Below are 18,391 nucleotides of genomic sequence, written 5' to 3' on the forward strand. Positions count from 1 at the left end.
AACCTTTTTTCCTGTTTACCACATTTGCTTTAATGGGGGTAAGATCGCGGCATGGCGAGGACACAGTGAAAATCCTCAACCCCTATGTCAACAGCTGCCTGACACGTTGTAATTGCAGGCCTCCAGACAGTGGCGGCGCCATCGGGCTAGGCCCAGTTAATGGGAGTTGTTGTTGGGCTCCTCGGCTGCAAAAGGGCTTCCAACCTTTTCCCTGGACACAGCACCGGCCTGGAAACCTGCACGGGGGAAAAAAAACCGTAAGAAACTATTTATATTATAAATCCATTTCTTTCTTGTTCATCCACAAACTTCCTAAAGATCAAAGCGACCCCGCCCGGAAATAACAAGATCCTACCCCGGAGCAGTGATCCCTGTTGCTACCGCTGAGATCGAGTGCGGCCATTCGCTGCTCCGACCAATGCATTCTGCAGCCCGTCCCAGTGCAGCGATCAAGCCGTCCTGGAGGTTATCAGCCACCTTCCTGGAATAGGGCCCACCCCAGCAACTCCGCTTCCGCCAACCGGCTCTTCGGTTTCCAGAGAAGAACTAAAAAGGTCACCCGCCCGACCCATTGCGGGCAGCGACTAAACAAAAGATCACCCGGCCGACTCGCCGCCTTCGAAAAAAAAAGCACTTCCTAAGCACCCCTCCCTTGATGTTTATTATACCTTCCTCTGCACCTTTTTTTCTTTATGTTCTCTTTCTTTAGGGTGTGAAGAACGATATTCATTTGCGCCTAAGTCAGCTGTTAGTGTTTGATGTTGGCAGTTGTTGGGGTGTCTGATCAGTGCAATCCAGTTCCGCAAATGAGACTTTAAAGGGCAGGTTGCAATTATATTCCGACCGACCAGCTCAACTTGTAAGGCTGCACAACTGAAAACTATTGTACAATTAAAATACCTTAACTGATTTAATAGCTACATTAATGAACAAAAATGTTGGAAAGACCAAGTAGCAGCATCTGGGGAAAGACTATGTTTAATGTGTCAGGTTCATGATCGTTCAATGCATAGAATTCCAGTAGTTACTTCGTTTAAATATAAAATTCATAGACTTTTTTTCAGCAGTGGCTTTAGATATTTTTGAAGGAAGAGCTGAAGTTTTAGAATACGTATTTCATATCTTGATATCCTAAAGAATTTTTCAGCCAATTAATTACTTTTGAAATGCAGTCACCGTTACTTCTTCCCTCCCCTGCATACTGAGGGCCTTTCGTTTACTGCCAACAATGCATTATTTCATCACGAAATTGTCAGCATTATCACAAAAGTAACAATCGCCTCGGAGTCAGAACGTCATGTGTTTGACCTACAATTCGTACACAACTAGGCAGCTTACAACATTGAGTGAATGCTGCACTGTCAAAGTACTATTGATCGTTCAGATTGTGAAAAATTCGATTTAAAATATCTCAGCATTATCTCAGAATAAACTCATGGAAATGTTCCCTTTGTCGTTGCTAATATACTTTAATCAGCCTCAACATAAACAGTTGAACTGATTGTCCATTTTGATGCTATTTTCTCAGACCTGTGTTTTAAAATTGCTTGGTTTAACTATAAAAATAAGACCACTTAAAATGTAATAATTACTATAGAATAATTATAGAAAAATATGTTTTGAGGTTGGTTCTAAAGGGAAATTTGATTTTTGACATGATTATTGCATTTTCCTACCCTCCAGGCACCCTTTTTACATGCAGGATCATATTTCCATTACCTTTTCTGCATTCAGGATATAGTCTGCCTAATGTAAAGATTGGCAGGTTGCATAGCAAGGTCCCACCAAGAACAAGCAAGTGAATGGTAGTTAATTTCTGGCAAAGTTGAGGAAGCAATCTTTGTTGACCAGAGCATCAAGAGAACTGCCTTTGCTTCTTCCAATAAGTCAATCATTATCTCAATTTTATGTCTCAATTGAAGGTAGCACCTCTGACAATGTAGTACTGCACTGAAATGTTATTTTACCTCTGGTAGTGTATTCACTTAAGAGTTTCTGCAGCAAGATGCATTTTTACATGCATGTTGTAATGTGGAGCTATTGATAGTGAAGGGAAAGACTTCAGTGTTCCTGCTTACATGGCTGACCTAGAATCTTTCCTGTTCTTACTGCGTTGGGTGGATATGTAAACTTGATACTCAATTCATTTTACCATGACATATCTTCCATGATTGTTAAGTCCTGGGAAGGAACTTGAATCCAAAGCTTCTCATTCAGTGGCAGTGACATGATTCTCAGGATCACAGACTTCTCAATTTAACTACATAAAATGTCATCCAACTAATTTGATTATGTGAAACAGACATTTAATTAAGTAAAAAATCAAATTAAATGACAGTGTCAAATAATTCAGTGGAACAGGCTAGAACGAGATATACTTAAGTTCCATTGGGTGATACCACAGGTTAAATGGAACAGATTCTGAACAAATCTAGCAGCTCAAAACTGGGCATCCATGAGGTGCAGCAGGCCATCATCAGTGTGTAGTACTACAATCTGTAATCGCATGGTTTGACAATATCCATCACTATTTTATTACCATCAAGCCAAGGGACCAACCTTGGTGCATTGAGTAGTGTTGTAATATAGGGGGAGGGGTGCGGGAAAGAGGTGAAAGCATCTGTGCTGTTATTGAGCCCACAAATTCAACTTTAGCCCAGAATTGCCAGCTCTCTCCTTCATCTACCATGAGAAGCCTTCCAGCTATATTGCTCAATGACTGGCTATTTATTGGCCTGTTTTTTAATTACAAAAATATACTTTATTCATAAAAGTTATGTAAATGCACAAGTCCTAAAACAGTTCTAAAAATCTGTTTTCTAATTTACCCATTCAAAAATGTTATTACACACCTCTGAAACAGGTGGGACTTGAACCTGGGTCTCCTGGATCAGGAGGTAGGATGCTACCACTGTGCCACAAGAGTCTCAAAAACAGTTCTCTCCAGTATTTGCAGAGAGAGAAAAAAATATAAATGACACATTGTAATTTGACATTCCTCAGAGCTTCCCTGCAGTGCAAAAACAAAGGCATTTTCTACTCATGCAGGAAACTATTTACATGCACTTTGAGGCAATGGAGGGTCTGAGAATTGAATGGATCCCTGTTATACTTTGGCAGAAATACCTTAGACAATGGTCTTTCCCCAGTGCACTTTGGTGGCAGCTGGCCCAAGCTTAAATGCATCACTCAGCATAAAGTCCTGGACCTTGGACTGTGTCAGTCTGCAATATGTTCTTTGTAAAGGCCTATTCCAGAAAGAGATATGTGCTAGTCTCTTTTCCTCCCACAGCCACTTTGAGGGCAGTGTGCAATAGTGGAGATTGTCCAGGCATACTAGCCTTTGCTTGTGCTCCTCCCTTCTGCAACACCTCTCCTGGATTCTTAAGTCATGGCCCCCCCCCAAACATGTGGAACCTCATCCTCAGTAGGACAAAAGTTATTAAGTATGGACCATCAAGGAATAAGCCATGCATGTATATGAGATACATTCTGGCTTAGAATGTTTGTTGACAGTAACTGACATTAGTGGCAAAAACTGAAGTTGCTGGAATAGCTCAGCAGGTCTGACAGCTTCTGTGAAGAGAAATCAGACTTAATGTTTTGGATCCGGTGACCGTTCCTCAGAACTGACATTAGTGGGTCTACTTTACTGCTGAGATGACCATTTTGGGACTATCTTTATGTTGGCTTGGCAGTTAACTATCAAGCATAGTCTAACTGCTGCATTATCCATGGCAATATCTCTATCAGAATATATTTACTAATGAATCAGCACTATCCTCTCCACACAGTAATCATATTGTTTTCCTTTTATAATTGTGAGCCCAAGACAAAGACTTTCACAAAGTGTATTTTTTCAGTAGTTATAAATGTTCTTTTCAAAATAATTTACATAGATTGAGGATTTGTATGAAGGAAGATCCAAGAGAGGAGGGAGGGAGAAAGATTAGCTTTTTAACAACCCTGCAATGTAAACAGCAACCACCACAACATATCTCAATTCTCCGCTCCCCTACCTCCACCTGCCTGTCACAGCAACTTTCAAGCCTCAAAATGGGGTCATCATAATGCAAAATGGTTTGGGAAGCACTGTCTTAAACCATCTAACTAGACATAGGGTAGGAGTGTAATTAGAGTAGTTTCAATAACACTCAAAACTTGACACCCCATCTGACTAAAAGCAGGCTGCCTGGTTGATAGCTCATTCATCACCTTAAACATTTACTCCAATCACATACTTAACTTTAGGAAAGTTAAAAAATGAAAACAGAAGCAGTCCATTCAGCCCATCAAGCCCATGCTGGCATTCAGCATAACCATGGCTGGTCCTTCATGTCTTACTTTTGCTCTGTCTCCATACCTCTTGACACCTTTTGCCTCTAGAAAGCTATCAATTTCTTTCTTAAATATATTCAGTAACATAGTCTCCAATAGCTTTCTGTGGTAGAGAATGACCTCTTGTGTTTGAACTTCTAGTCCACTGAAAACATCATTCCTTCATCCAGACTTTGCAGCCCTGTCAGAATTTTGTATTTTACAATGAGATCGCCTTTCATTCTTCTAATCTCTAGTGAAAACAGGCCCAATTGTCCTAATGTCTCCTAAAAGAACAACCCTGCTATCCAAGGAATCAATCTAGTGGAGCTTCAAGATGAACCTCCATGGAATCATTAGAGTAAAATTTCCTTTGTCCAGTACTTGAAACCTTCTTGTAATGAAGGCCATCAAACCATTTGTCTTCCTAAATGCTCCTGCACACTTGCTGTAGCTCTCAGGTCCTTTTGTACATCAACATTTCCTCAATCTATCACCATTTAAATAATACTGTGCTGTTCTGATTTTCTTCCTAAAGCAAACATCTTCACACTTATGCACATTATACGACACCTGCCACTCACTAAAGCTGTTTAAATCGCCTTGATAGCTGTTTGAATACTCTTCACCACTCATAATCCTACATAGTTTCGTACTGTCTGCAAACTCGGAACTATTACTTTTGATTCCCTTTTCCAAATCGCTGATATATACTTTAGATGGTTGCGATCCAAGCACTTCTGTACCCTTCTTGACACACTCCTCTATTCTGAAGAACTCTCCTCTATTCCTAATCTTAGTTTCCCATCAGGTAACGAAATCTCAATCCATGCCAGTATATTACCATTAATACTATGTACGTTTATTTGGCACATTAACTTTTTATGTAGGACTTCATCAAAAGGTTTCTGAAAATCTAAATGCACTACATTCACTGATGTTCCCTCATCTATTCTACCAGCACAATCCTCAAAAAACACTTTGGTAGGTTTGTCAACAAAATTTCCCTTTTATAAATTCATGTTGACATTGAGTAGAGAGAAAGAGAGTAGCTTTTTATTTGTCATTTCTACCATATACCACTGATACAGTTTTAAAAAAAGACAGTGTTCCTTCAGGACAGCACAAACTACACAATCGTACATGGCATAAAGTGCATAAGAAGTGTAAAACACACAAGTTACAGTGTAATTGAAGAATGATAAATAATAGATATGTTTCTAGCAGCAATTCAAAGTCGTGCAAAGAATTTCAGGTGGGAAAGAGTCAGATCATACTGTGTTAAGAAGCCTGATGGCTTGGGGGAAGAAACTGTTGTACAGTCTGGCTGCGAGAGTCCGAATGCTCCAGTATCTTCAGCCAGATGGCAGCAGGGAGAAGAGTTTGATTGAGGGGTGTGTGGGGTCTTCCACAATGCTCTTAGCCTTTTGGATCAGAGTAATCCTGTAATCCTGTTAGTATTTTTCGAAGTGTCCTATTATCAAATGCTTTATAATAGTTCAGCTAACCAGTCTGTAATGTACGGTTTTCCTGCTCCTTTTTTAACATTTGCCACACTCCATTTTGCTAATACTCTAAGATCAACATAATTTTGAAAGGTGACAACCAAAAGAGCCATTATTTCATGGTCAACTCCTTCAGTACCCTGGGATGCAGATCAGGTCCCAGGGATTCTCAGCTACTAGTCCCATTAACTGCTCTAGTACTTTTGTTTTACCAACACCAATATCCTTCAATTCCTTGTTCCCAGGAGATGCTGGTTTCCCTAGTATTTCTGAAACTGTATTGGTGTCTTCTTGCATGAATTTAATTAATTTATTTATTAAATTAATTGCTTTGCCATTTCTTTGTATATGATCACTTTTCCGATTTTAATCTGATAGGGACCTATATTTGTTTTTGCTAATCTTTTCCTTTTTACAAACTTATGCAAACTCTTACAGTTGGCTTTTATGTTCCTTGCAAATTTGGTTTTGGTTAACCAAAGGGTTAACGAGGGTTTGGTTAAGAAAAAGAAGGAAGCATATGTCAGGTATAGACAGGATAAACCGAGTGAATCCTTAGAAAAGTATAAAGGTAGTAGGAGTATACATAAAGAGGGAAATCAGGAGTGCAAAAAAGGGACATGAGATAGCTTTGGCAAATAGAATTAAGGAGAATCCAAAGGGTTTTATAAATATATTAAGGACAAAAGGCTAACTGGGGAGAGAATAGGGCCCCTCAAAGATTAGCAAGGCAGCCTTTGTGTGGAGCTGCAGAAAATGGGGGGAGATACTAAACGAGTATTTTGTATCAGTATTTACTGTGGAAGATATAGAATGTAGGGAAATGGATGGTGACATCTTGAAAAGTGTCCATATTACAGAGGAGGAAGTGCTGGATGTCTTGAAATGCATAAAAGTGGATAAATCCCGAGGACCTGATCAGGTGTACCCATGACCTCTGAGGAAAGCTTCGCAAGTGATTGCTGGGCCTCTTACTGAAATATTTGTATCATCGTTAATCACAGGTGAAGTGCCAGAAGACTGGAGGTTGGCTAACGTGGTGCCACTGTTTAAGAAAGGTGGTAAGGATGAGCCAGGGAACTATAGACCAGTGGCGAGCAAGTTGTTGGAGGGAATCCTGAGGGACAGGATGTACATGTATTTGGAAAGGCAAGGACTCGTTAGGAATAGTCAACATGGCTTTGTGTGTGGGAAATAATGTCTCACAAACTTGAGGTTTTTGAAGAAGTAACAAAGAGGATTGATGAGGGCAGAACGGTAGATGTGATCTATATGGACCTCAGTAAGGCGTTTGACAAGCTTCCCTGTGGGAGGCTGGTTAGCAAGGTTAGATCTCACGGAATACAGGGAGAACTAGCTGTATGGATACTGAACTGGCTTAAAGGTAGAAGACAGAGGGATGTGGTGGACGGTTATTTTTCAGACTGGAGGCCTGTGACCACTGGAGTGCTACGAGAATCAGTGGTGGGTCCACTACTTTTCGTCTTTTATGTAAATGATTTGGATGTGAGCACAAGAGGTATAGTTAGTAAATTTGCAGATGACACCAAAATTGGAAGTGGACAGCGAAGAAGGTTACCTGAAATTACAATGGGATCTTGATCAGATGGGCCAATGGGCTGAGAAGTGGCAGATGGAGTTTAATCCAGATAAATGCGAGGTGCTGCATTTTGGGAAAGCAAATCTTAGCAGGACTTATACACTTCATGGTAAGGTCCGAGGGAGTGTTGCTGAACAAAGTGAGTGCAGGTTCATAGCTCCTTGAAAGTGGAGTCACAGGTAGATAGGATCGTGAAGAAGGCGTTTGGTATGCTTTCCTTTATTGGTCAGAGTATTGAGTACAGGAGATGGGAGGTCATGTTACGGCTGTACAGGATACTGGTTAGACCACTGTTGGAATATTGTGTGCAGTTCTGGTCTCCTTCCTATCGGAAAGATATTGTGAAACTTGGAAGGGTTCAGAAAAGATTTACAAGGATATTGCCAGGGTTGGAGGATTTGAGCTTTAGGGAGAGGCTGAACAGGCTGGGGCTGTTTTCCTATGGAGTGTCGGAGGCTGAAGAGTGACCTTATAGAGATTTACAAAATCATGAAGGGCATGGATAGGATAAATAGATCAAGTCTTTTCCCTGGGGTCAGGGAGTCCAGAACTAGAGGGAATAGATTTAGGGTGAGAGGGGAAAGATATAAAAGAGACCTAAGGGGCAACCTTTTCCACACAGAGGGTGGTACATGTATGGAATGAGCTGACCGAGGAAGTGGCGGAGGCTAGTAGAATTGCAACATTTAAAAGGCATTTGGATGGGTATATGAATAGGAAAGGTTTAGAGGGATATGGACTGGGTGCTGCCAGGTGGGACTAGATTGGGTTGGGATATCTGGTCGGCATGGACAAGTTGGACCGAAGGGTCTGTTTCCATGCTGTACGTCTCTATGATTCTATGTTTCTCCTCTAATCAATCTCTTGGTCCTCCTCTCCTGAATTCTGAACTGCTCCCAATCCTCAGGCTTGCCATTATTTCTAATAATTTTACTCAATTCCTCTTTGGATTGAATACTATCCTTAATTTTTTTGAGAGCCATGATTTAGGCGCTTCTTGAAGGATTTCTCACAGCAAGGTTATTAACTTCTCCTTGTTACAATCTGCACTGCAGCAATTTGCCACTTTTTTTTGGCACTGCCTCTTAAACCCAAGACTGCCACCACCTAGAACAAGGGCAGCAGGGCCATTGGAACACCACCATCTGCAAATTCCCATCCAATGTTTTCTTCCCCAATGCATTCACAGGATGTAGGCATTTTTGGCTAACAAATTTGCTGCTAATACTTACTGCCTATCCCTCCTTGCCCAGCGGGCACTTAAGAGTCATCCACATTGCTATGAATCTGGAGTTACATGGTGATCAATCAAGGTAAGGAAGGCAGACATCCTCCCTAAAAGAAATGAGTGATTTTTTTTCTTTTATGACAATCAACATGGTCACCATTAAACCAGTTCTCTGTTTCAGATTTTATTGAATTCAGATTTCACCATCTGTCATGGTGCATTTCAAACCAATGTTGCCATAGCACTGGCTCTGGATTGTTAATCCAGTGACATTACGATTAGTCCACCTCCCCTAAAGTCACACATCATCCTAACTTGGAAATGCATTATCCTTCCTTTCTCATGGTGAGCTCAAAATCCGAGAACTCACTTCCTATCAGCTCAGAGAAAGTTCTTTCACAACATAAACTACCTTCTTAAACTGTTTTAATCTACCACCACTGTCGCGAGGACAACTAAGTATGGGTGATAAATGCTGGCCTAACCAGTGACACCAGATCCCAGGAACAGTAACTAAAACTAACAGGCGAGGAGAGTTCATTAACTGCTCCAAATGGTTTCTCATCCAATTATTTTCGATTCATTTTGGATATCTGGTCGGCATGGACGAGTTGAACCGAAGGGTCTGTTTCCATGCTATATGTCTCTATGACCTATTCATAACACCTGGCAAAAGAAAAGGAGGAGGAGTTGTAACAGAATCCACAGAGCAGGTGTGCTGTAAATGTTAGCATACTGCTTTGTAAATTAGTCTTGTTTAATGAGATTATTAAAAAGCAATGCATCTGAATGAATGATATGATTTTGCATGCAAATTTGTGATTGAGATTTATTCAGCCAGTGAGTAGCCTCTGCATAAAGCAAGCTGTTTGCTTAATGATCAAAGTTTCAAATAAGGCATGAATTCCAGCTGAACCTCAACAATAAAGGAGAATTTAGAATGCGCGAAACCATTCTTAAGAGAAATTTATCATGAACAATTAGTGGAATAAGTGTTCAATTACTCACTATAAAGAGGTTAAGCAGAAATGAGTAGCAGACACTTTACAATATAATATCTTTGTATTAAAAGTGCAACCCATCAAGCCATTTGACTGAGTTTGCAAGGGATGTTTATCCTGATCTCACATCTATCTTGTTCCACTATCCTTATCACTTTTATCACCCTATCCTTCAATCTCTAACCTAATTTTTTTGAATGTTAACATGGTCTCTGCTTTAATTACTAGCTCATTAATACAATTCCCAGTCTCAAACCTGTGTACAAATGCTCTGTCCAACATTTCTTGCATTTAATTTCTGGCACTAGTGACTCTTAATGTTACATCTTGCATTTTGTAGATGGAACGTGAAGACAGGACACAAATTTCAACCAACAGTGCACAGAGAAAAAAATTCTCAAATCACTTAACAGCCAATTAAATGTTTCTGAAATGTAGTTATCATCACAAAGTACAAACTAATATTGGGGTATGGGAGGGCATTCAGGTCATCTAAACACAATATAGAACACAGATTTAACAGTGAGGGAAAATGCACCTTAAATAGATGGAACACAAAGTATGATGAGAAAAGGTAACAGAAGCCATTCCAAGGGAAATATGAGTGTTAGTAACAGAAGGTGGGGAGGCAAATGACCATGAAAAAGAAGGGGATAAAAATGGAAACACAGGAAGAGGTACAACAAAGAATATAATAAAGCAATGTCTTTAAGCTGGAATAAACAGAATGAAATAAAAATAATAAAAAGAGCAGGGATTGAGTGTGGCTAGAGGGTGCTAGTAATAACAGGGAGTGGAGGGAAAAGTTACAACTCAGGTAAATGTGAGAAATTGATGAAAAAAAGTCTCAGTACAAGATCTTACTCCCACATTCGAGCTGTTCAAGCTATATTTTCCTCTTTCCTTTGAACTCAGCATGAACTACCTGAATACTGTGGCTACAGTATGTATTGTCTAAAATATGCACTGCAGCAACTGACTAAGGGTTCATCAACAACACCTCCCAAAACTGTTAACCTTGGCCTAGAATCACAAGAGTAGCATGTACATGGGACCACCATCACCTTCAGTTTCCTCCTAGTCCCACACCATCATCACTTGAACATCACTGCTTGTTAAAATCTTAGAACTCCTTATCTAAGTACTGTATTTTGGAAATAACGTTGCCACCCAAATGGAGCAATTAAAGAATAAACCACAGTTTCCTGATCAGTAACTAATGATGGGTAACAAATGCTATTCTAAGTAGTGATGCCAACATTCCCAAGAGTGAATTAAAAAACCAAGTGATTCCTTTGTCTTCTGTGGATGAACTAAATTTGCAAGATGAAGCTCAAGCTGCAAAGCAACAGGCAATTTACTTAAATGATCAGTAATTCCACGCAAAGCGCTATATTTTGTGCAGTAGATATGTACTCAAGAACAACATTTTAGCATATTTAATTAATTAAATATAAAAATGACCTAAGGCATTCTATAGCAGCAAAACAAAACTGTTAGGACTGAAGGGAAAATTTAGGATAATTAGTGACTTGTAACAATTAAATTACATTTCTTTTTATGTTGTAATAGATAAATGCATTTACATTACAAACAATGATATTGTCCATAATATCATAGTTAGCTTTTCTTCATGTATGTTTGTCCCTCAGATGACATATTTGCAGTAACTGAATTCTAACAGTACTCAATTTGCATTGAAAGAATCTGCTAGACAAAACTGAACATAGTATCTCTGCAACCAACACATGTCAACTTAATTTTATGGGAAGTATGGCCGAATTAATATAGATTAACATTTGGCTGCTTGGGACAAAAGCGACTAGCCAATTTTTCTACATGAACTGAGGTTACTAATCCATCCTTGGTGGAATACAAATTATGAATGTACTACAGGTAATAACACCCTCATTAATCCTTTAAGTTTTGTCAAAGAATTGTTATCTTGTCTCAGAATTTGCTTTCTTACTTCCATTGAAGTGTAGGCCAAAGCATACCTTTACGACTTACATTGTTCTTACTACATTCCTAGTTTTCTCTCTAATTTGCTGTACTTTATTCTCATGAAGGATAGTCTTGTACTAGACCGTATCTAAATGGTCATAATGTTAGGTTACTCATTCCCTTGCTTTAATGCATGCCTTTCCCTAAAATGCCAACATTTGTTTGTGCTACTGTATTTAATTTTGAGTTTTTCAATATGCTTAATTGTCATCATTTTCCCTTGGAATTTGAGTTTCAGCTTAGTGGGTGTCGTATGTGATAGTAACTAGTCTCTCTTCATACTCCTAATCTCTTTTCTATCAAACAGTTCTTTTCCAGAATGGATGCACCAATGTCTTCTGATCATGAAGTCCACTCTGGGCCAGAAGAACATGTTGAAGTTGAAGTGTCTGTTTTCCAGATAGAGAGAGAGGAGCCTGAAGATGCAATTATACGAATTAGATTGGGTAATCGATTACGGCAGCGAAGGCGACGGCAACGTCTTCGTGCTGCTAGAGCTGGGGCTGAGAGGGCAGAGCGACTGCAAGTAGCATGTCCAGTACAGACTGTTGGGAGTGAAACTGAGCAACCAGAAAATCATGCAGAGGTTTCACAGTTAAGCCAAGAAGAGCAACAGGAAAATCTTCCTAATGGTCGAACTGCAGAATCTTCTGCGAATGAGGATTCTGATGAACAACTTGCAAGAAATAGAGAAGCTGCTAAATTAAATGAGTTTGAGCGAATCCTAAGACGTAGAGAGACTATAAGATTGAGCCAGCAAAGACGAAGAGAGCGTCTTCGTAACATGAGTCGAAGTCTTGAGGAATCTCCTGATCCACTTGCAAGGTGTCGAGTGAGTGAATCATTGTATGAACATCAATATGAAAATCTTAAAACTTTAAAAGGTCTTCATTATTTTGTGTACTGCAGTGGGAGATCGAGATGTATGGATAAAATCTGTATTACAATTAGAATCTTTCCACAGTGTGCACAACGTCAGGCTAATTTTGACTTTGGTCAATAAGTTCAACCAGAAAATATTAATTCAGCCATGCAGTATACATCTCTCTCAATTTTCAAAACCAGGAGTAATTATGAGCTACTGTTTTATATTATCACTCAAAATTAGCCCCTTAATTTTCTAGTCAGGTTTTATGATGCACTTTTATGTCACCTTTTTCTCATCATAAATTAATCAGTCAGCATTTATTATGGAGTTGCCTTGCAATCTCATCATTCAAACAGCGTAATCTGGTTGTGCAGGACACCTACCAGATTTCAGTTCTTTCAAAATGCTTTCTCAAATATTTTTCTCAATTTATACCATCTGAAATAAGGGTTCAAAAATATTAAAAACTCAGTTATGTATTTAATTATAACATGATTAAATTTATTCATTGATTTGGCTGTTCAATGTGTGTTCTAATGAGCTCATTAAAGTTTTTATTCAAACACCCAATCTATCCCAAGAAACTTAACACTTGAAACTTAAAGACCATAAAAATTTGGAAAACTGAATTTTGGGTACAGGGGCTTTAATTGGTGGCCTATTTGGATTTTGAAAACAAGCTAGGTTCCTTTATCCACCTCAGTTGCATGATTATAGTGTAACTGCAAATGGCTCCCGAACAGCCCCATACTCAATTTTGTATATTGTACTCTTGCATGCTTTAGGGTCAGCTAGCATTATACGTGCACCTAGTAACCTACCCTTTTCAAAAGTACAGCCTACCCAAAAGGGAAGCTGTAGCAATGCACTACAACTGTTTTTGAGTATTCAGTGACAAACTGGTATGCCAGGGTAAGAGGAGAGCTTCCACCACTCTTGATATACTTAGCTGAATTTCTCAATATTTTATTTCTGTCCAGTGGAACCATGTTTGGACATGAACTTGATTGTAGCAGGACTGCTGATTCAATCTTCTAGAAGGCATCTAATTAGGAAGACACCTCTGGAATTGTCGGCCAATTAAGGACAATGAGAAGGTTGAAGAGGTGGGAAGAATGTGCACTGAATATACAGTCATTGGGCATGATGTCAAGGCTGGTCAGAGGCCATTGCTATGTCTACAGGGAGAGTGCTGCTGAGGTGAATGGAACAGCAGAGGGAGGACAAAACAGAGGTGCAATTAAGTCCAAACGAATCAGTAGCACATCTTCACTGAGGCATCAGACATTAGGAAGTAATCAGACAATTGATAGCCTCTGCCTGCAAATGGCCTCAGACTCTCTGATTTGCACCACTAACACTCAGAATGCATTGAACTTTTGTGCCACATTGACTACCTATGGTGCATTCGCCACCTCTAGTGAGTGAAAGTGCAGCTGCCACAGCATGGGTCCCATGTGATGCTGTTAAAGACAAAATAGATGAAACTGGTAAAATTATACTGTCTCTGGAAAACTGTAAATTACTAATGATTTCCCACCACTGTCAACTGGTTTCTGATGGCAAAGGAGGTTACATACAGCAGGTAAAACAAGCAGAAGAACGGCATGAATCTATTGCCTCAACATCCTCGGGACTGTGGGTACCAGTGTTGTATATCTAGTAGTACTAGGTATTACCAAGGTCATTGTGGATGACAGAGCATTGTCTTATTCCTCACCCTGAAAGATGCCACAAAATGAAAGCTGCAGATGGAGTAACTGTACGCCTTTTCCTTTCTTCCCAAACCTCTTACTTTACTTTGCTCCCACCCTTCACCTAAGTTTTTGTGTTTTCATAATGTCAGTGACTGCCGAACTGTCAACCTCTGCAGCCTCAGGTGGTAAAATGTGAGAGTTCACAGGAAGAAGCACAATCATTTAATTTAACACTTGAGGTCACCAACTCAGATACTAGCATTAGAATATTAAAGGCTAGCTTTGAGCCTGGGTAGCATGTGGTGAGTCATGGGCATAAGTGGGTCACAGTCAGGCCGTGTAAGGGAAAGATCACCTTGTATACAAACAGATCATGCATCAGGTTTTCTTCTGGAGATTTAGTTAAATAAGGCAAACACTAATGTACAAAAACATACAGTTGGTTGGTATATTGATAGGGTTGCCAGATAAGCCACAGTCTTTGGCTAGAACTACAAAAGCATTCTGACTTCATTGTGGCCAAGAGTATTGCACAAAGTCTAGACTCGCTCTTTCTACAGTGGGAGTGGTGGGCACTCCATATTAATACTGCCTATTAGAGCCAGGATAAGAGCACATGTTGGTCACCGTATCAATTTCCATTTTACTGAGGAAACCTCTCAATGAATCAGTGTTGCAGTGGAAATTCAAAGGCCATGAGATCCATGTGGATCTGTGTTCAATAGGACATCTAAGCCTTCACAGTAGTCCAGCAATTACAAGGATTGCTGAGGTGCTCCCCTATGAGAGTTAATGGCATTATGAAGCACAAACCTGCTGCCCTTTTTGAGGATAACAGTATTCGTGCTTCCATCAGTGCTTCTCTCCAGATGACCTTGCTATTACTTCTTGGCAACCTACCAAGACTGCTGCTGTCATTCTAATGTGTCTAAAGCAAGGGTGAAGAGTCATTTGCAGTGTCCATTGGGTAGATCCTCCTAATTCCAAGGTTGTGGAGGAGACAACATGCTATCACAATCATGGAGATCCTCTGAGTTATGTGCTGCAGATTATCTCCTTTTCTGTCCTCCATGTGCAGAGGGTTAACCCTTGTTTTCCAGCATCAGTGCTGTCAGTTTTGGAAGCCTGATGATTTTAGGAACTGCTGATTGTCAACAACACCAAATTGTATTTTAAATGTAACAAATCTCAAGGAATTTCAGAGGCTTTATTTAAAAAATACTGAGCTGCATACGGGGATATTAGCTCAGATGACTAAAAGCTTAGTCAAAGGGTTAAGTTTTAAAGAGTGACATAAAGAAGAAAATTGGTCGAGAAGTGAGAAGGGACTTTGAGGTTAGGATCTAGGCAGCTGAATGCACAGCCATCAATACTGGAGGAAATGAAATCAAGGTGCCCAAAAGGCCAGAATTAGAGTATACATCACAGAGGGTTGTAAGACTGGGGGAAGATGAGAGAGATGGGAAGGGGCCAGGTCAATGAGAATGCAAATTGATCACAGGGAAGATGGGTAAATGACAACTGGTATAAATTAGGACACAGGTAGCAACATTTTGATAGAAGGGGGAGGCTGGCCAAGAGTGCATTAAAATTGTCAAGTCTGGAAGTAACAAAAGCACAGATGCAGGATTCTACAAAAGTGTACTGAAGTAGCAATAGAGATATGCAGAGTTATGGAAGTAGAAATAGATGGTCAGTGGTTGAAAGTTCATCCCAGAATTAAATATGACACCAAGGGTGTGAACAATCTAGTTGCACCTCAGTTACTAGGGCGATGGATGGAATTGGTCAGAAGGGAGCAAAATTTGCAGTGGGTCCAAAGATTTAATTGGAGAAAAGTTCTGCTCACACAGTCTTTTAATGTCAGATAAGCAGCTTGACAAGTTAGAGATGGTGCCAGAAGAAATGGTATGGTAATGGTAATGAGGGAGAACGGTGTGTTGTTAGCATATGTATGGAAATTAATGTGTTTTTGGAAGATGTTACTGAGGGGCAGCATGTCGCTAAGAAATAAGGAAGGGTACAAGGATAAAGGCTTGGGGATACTAGATGTTACCATAGGAGTAAGAAAAGAAGCCTTTGAAGGTGATTCTGTGACTACTATTGCATAGATAAGAGTGGAACCAGAGAAATAAAGTCCCAACAAACTGGAAGGCAATGGAGGTATTGGAGGGGGATTCTACCTGTGTCTGCTTGGGTTTCCTCCGGGTGCTCTGGTTTCCTCTTACAGTCCAAAGGTGTGCAGGTTAGTGAAGTGGCCAAGCTAGAATGCCCATTGTGTTCAGGGATGTGTAGGTGAGGTGCATTTATCAAGGGCAAATGTAGAGTAATAAGGTAGGAGAATAAGTCTGGATAGGTTACTCTTCAGAGGGTTGGTGTGGACTTATGGGCCGAAGGGCCTGTTTCCATACTGTAGGGATTCTATGTAATCAGTTGTATCAAAGGCTTCAGATAGGTCAGGAAGGAAAGGGGGGATAGCTTCCTTTTATTACAGTCATGTAGGATGTCACTTGTGACTCTGTTAAGAACCATTTTGATATTGTGGTTTGAAGGGATTCTAGATTAGAGTGGTGCTAGAAAAGCACAGCAGTTCAGGCAGCATCCGAGGAACAGGAAAATCGATGTTTTGGGCAAAAGCCCTTCATCAGGAATAGAAGCAGAGTGCCTGCAGGATGGAGAGATAAATGAGAGGAGGGTGGGAGTGGGGAGAAAGTAGCATAGAGTACAATAGGTGAATGGGGGTGGGGATGGAGGCAATAGGTCAGGGAGGAGGGTGGGGGAAGGTAGCAAAGAGTACAATGGGTGAATGGGTATGGGGATGAGGTGATAGGTCGGGGGGGGTGGAGGGTGGAGTGGATAGGTGGAAAGGAAGATAGGCAGGTAGGGCAAGTCATGGGGACAGTGCTGAGCTGGAAGTTTAGAACTGGGGTGAGATGGGGGAAGGGAAATGAGGAAACTGGTGAAATCCACATTGATGCCCTGGGGTTGAAGTTTCCGAGGCAGAAGATGAGGCGTTCTTCTTCCAGGTGCCAGGTGGTGAGGGAGCAGCAGTGAAGGAGGCCCAGGACCCCATGTCCTCGGTTGAGTGGGAGGGGGAGTTGAAATGTTGGGCCACAGGGCGGTGTGGTTGATTGGTGCAGGTGTCCCAGAGATGTTCCCTAAAGTGCTCTGCTAGGAGGCGTCCAGTTTCCCCAGTGTAGGGGAGACCGCATCAGGAGCAACGGATACAATAAATGATATTGGTGGATGTGCAGGTAAAACATCCACCAATATCATTTATTGTATCCGTTGCTCCCGATGCGGTCTCCTCTACATTGGGGAGACTGGACACCTCCTAGCAGAGCGCTTTAGGGAACATCTCTGGGACACTACAGAGATATAGAGTTCATAAAGGAATATTTACAACCAGGGCAGAAGGAAAGTAAATTGCAAAGCGACCAATTGCGCTGGTTAAATCATATCCCAATTAGCTTCATTGACAATCTTTAACAGGTAGTACATTTCTTGTAAACATTTCCATTGTAAAATTATGTGACAGTTACACAGCAGTGGAAAGCATAATAAATGCATATACAATATCGATTAGACATGGTGCAAGTTTGTTAAAATAAGGATTGAATGTGTCACTTTAAAATGGAAGCTGAACTATCTTTGTGTGCTTATGTCCAATCACTTCTTGTCCTCTATTCGTATTTCACTTGAACACTTTTTTTTGTTTTAACTCTCCATTTACAAAGCTATGGGAGACACCTAGAGGGAGGAATTGTTTATAGTGCTGTTGGAAGCATGTTATGCAGATGTTGTGGTTCTGTTCGCCGAGCTGGGAATTTGTCTTGCAAACGTTTCGTCCCCTGTCTAGGTGACATCGTCAGTGCTTGGGAGCCTCCTGTGAAGCGCTTCTGTGCTGTTTCCTCCGGCATTTATAGTGGCCTGTCTCTGCCGCTTCCGGTTGTCAGTTCGAGCTGTCCACTGTAGTGGCCGGTATATTGGATCCAGGTCGATGTGTTTGTTGATAGAGTCTGTGGATGAGTGCCATGCCTAGAGGCACTCATCCACAGACTCTATCAACAAACACATCGACCTGGACCCAATATACCGGCCACTACAATGGACAGCTCGAACTGACAACCGGAAGCGGCAGAGACAGGCCACTATAAATGCCGGAGGAAAC

General features: G+C 40.7%; 1 protein-coding gene and 1 long non-coding RNA gene across 2 annotated transcripts in view; one reads left to right on the forward strand and one right to left on the reverse strand.

The window, feature by feature from the left end:
- Positions 1-4: 4 nt before the first annotated feature.
- Positions 5-661, reverse strand: LOC140494517 (uncharacterized). The gene is made up of 2 exons (XR_011963999.1): positions 356-661; positions 5-236 (listed from the first exon to the last, which is right to left on the reverse strand). It is a non-coding gene; the product is annotated as an uncharacterized lncRNA (long non-coding RNA).
- The window catches only part of LOC140494516 (E3 SUMO-protein ligase PIAS4-like), a 92,291-nt gene continuing 73,932 nt past the window's right edge, over positions 33-18,391 (forward strand). The window contains exons 1-2 of the mRNA XM_072593779.1: positions 33-257; positions 11,963-12,487. Of these exons, the coding sequence (XP_072449880.1) occupies positions 33-257; positions 11,963-12,487 (750 nt within the window). The remainder of the gene's footprint in view (positions 258-11,962; positions 12,488-18,391) is intronic.

The sequence above is a fragment of the Chiloscyllium punctatum genome, chromosome 24 (assembly GCF_047496795.1).
Source record: "Chiloscyllium punctatum isolate Juve2018m chromosome 24, sChiPun1.3, whole genome shotgun sequence".
Lineage (NCBI taxonomy): Eukaryota > Metazoa > Chordata > Chondrichthyes > Orectolobiformes > Hemiscylliidae > Chiloscyllium > Chiloscyllium punctatum.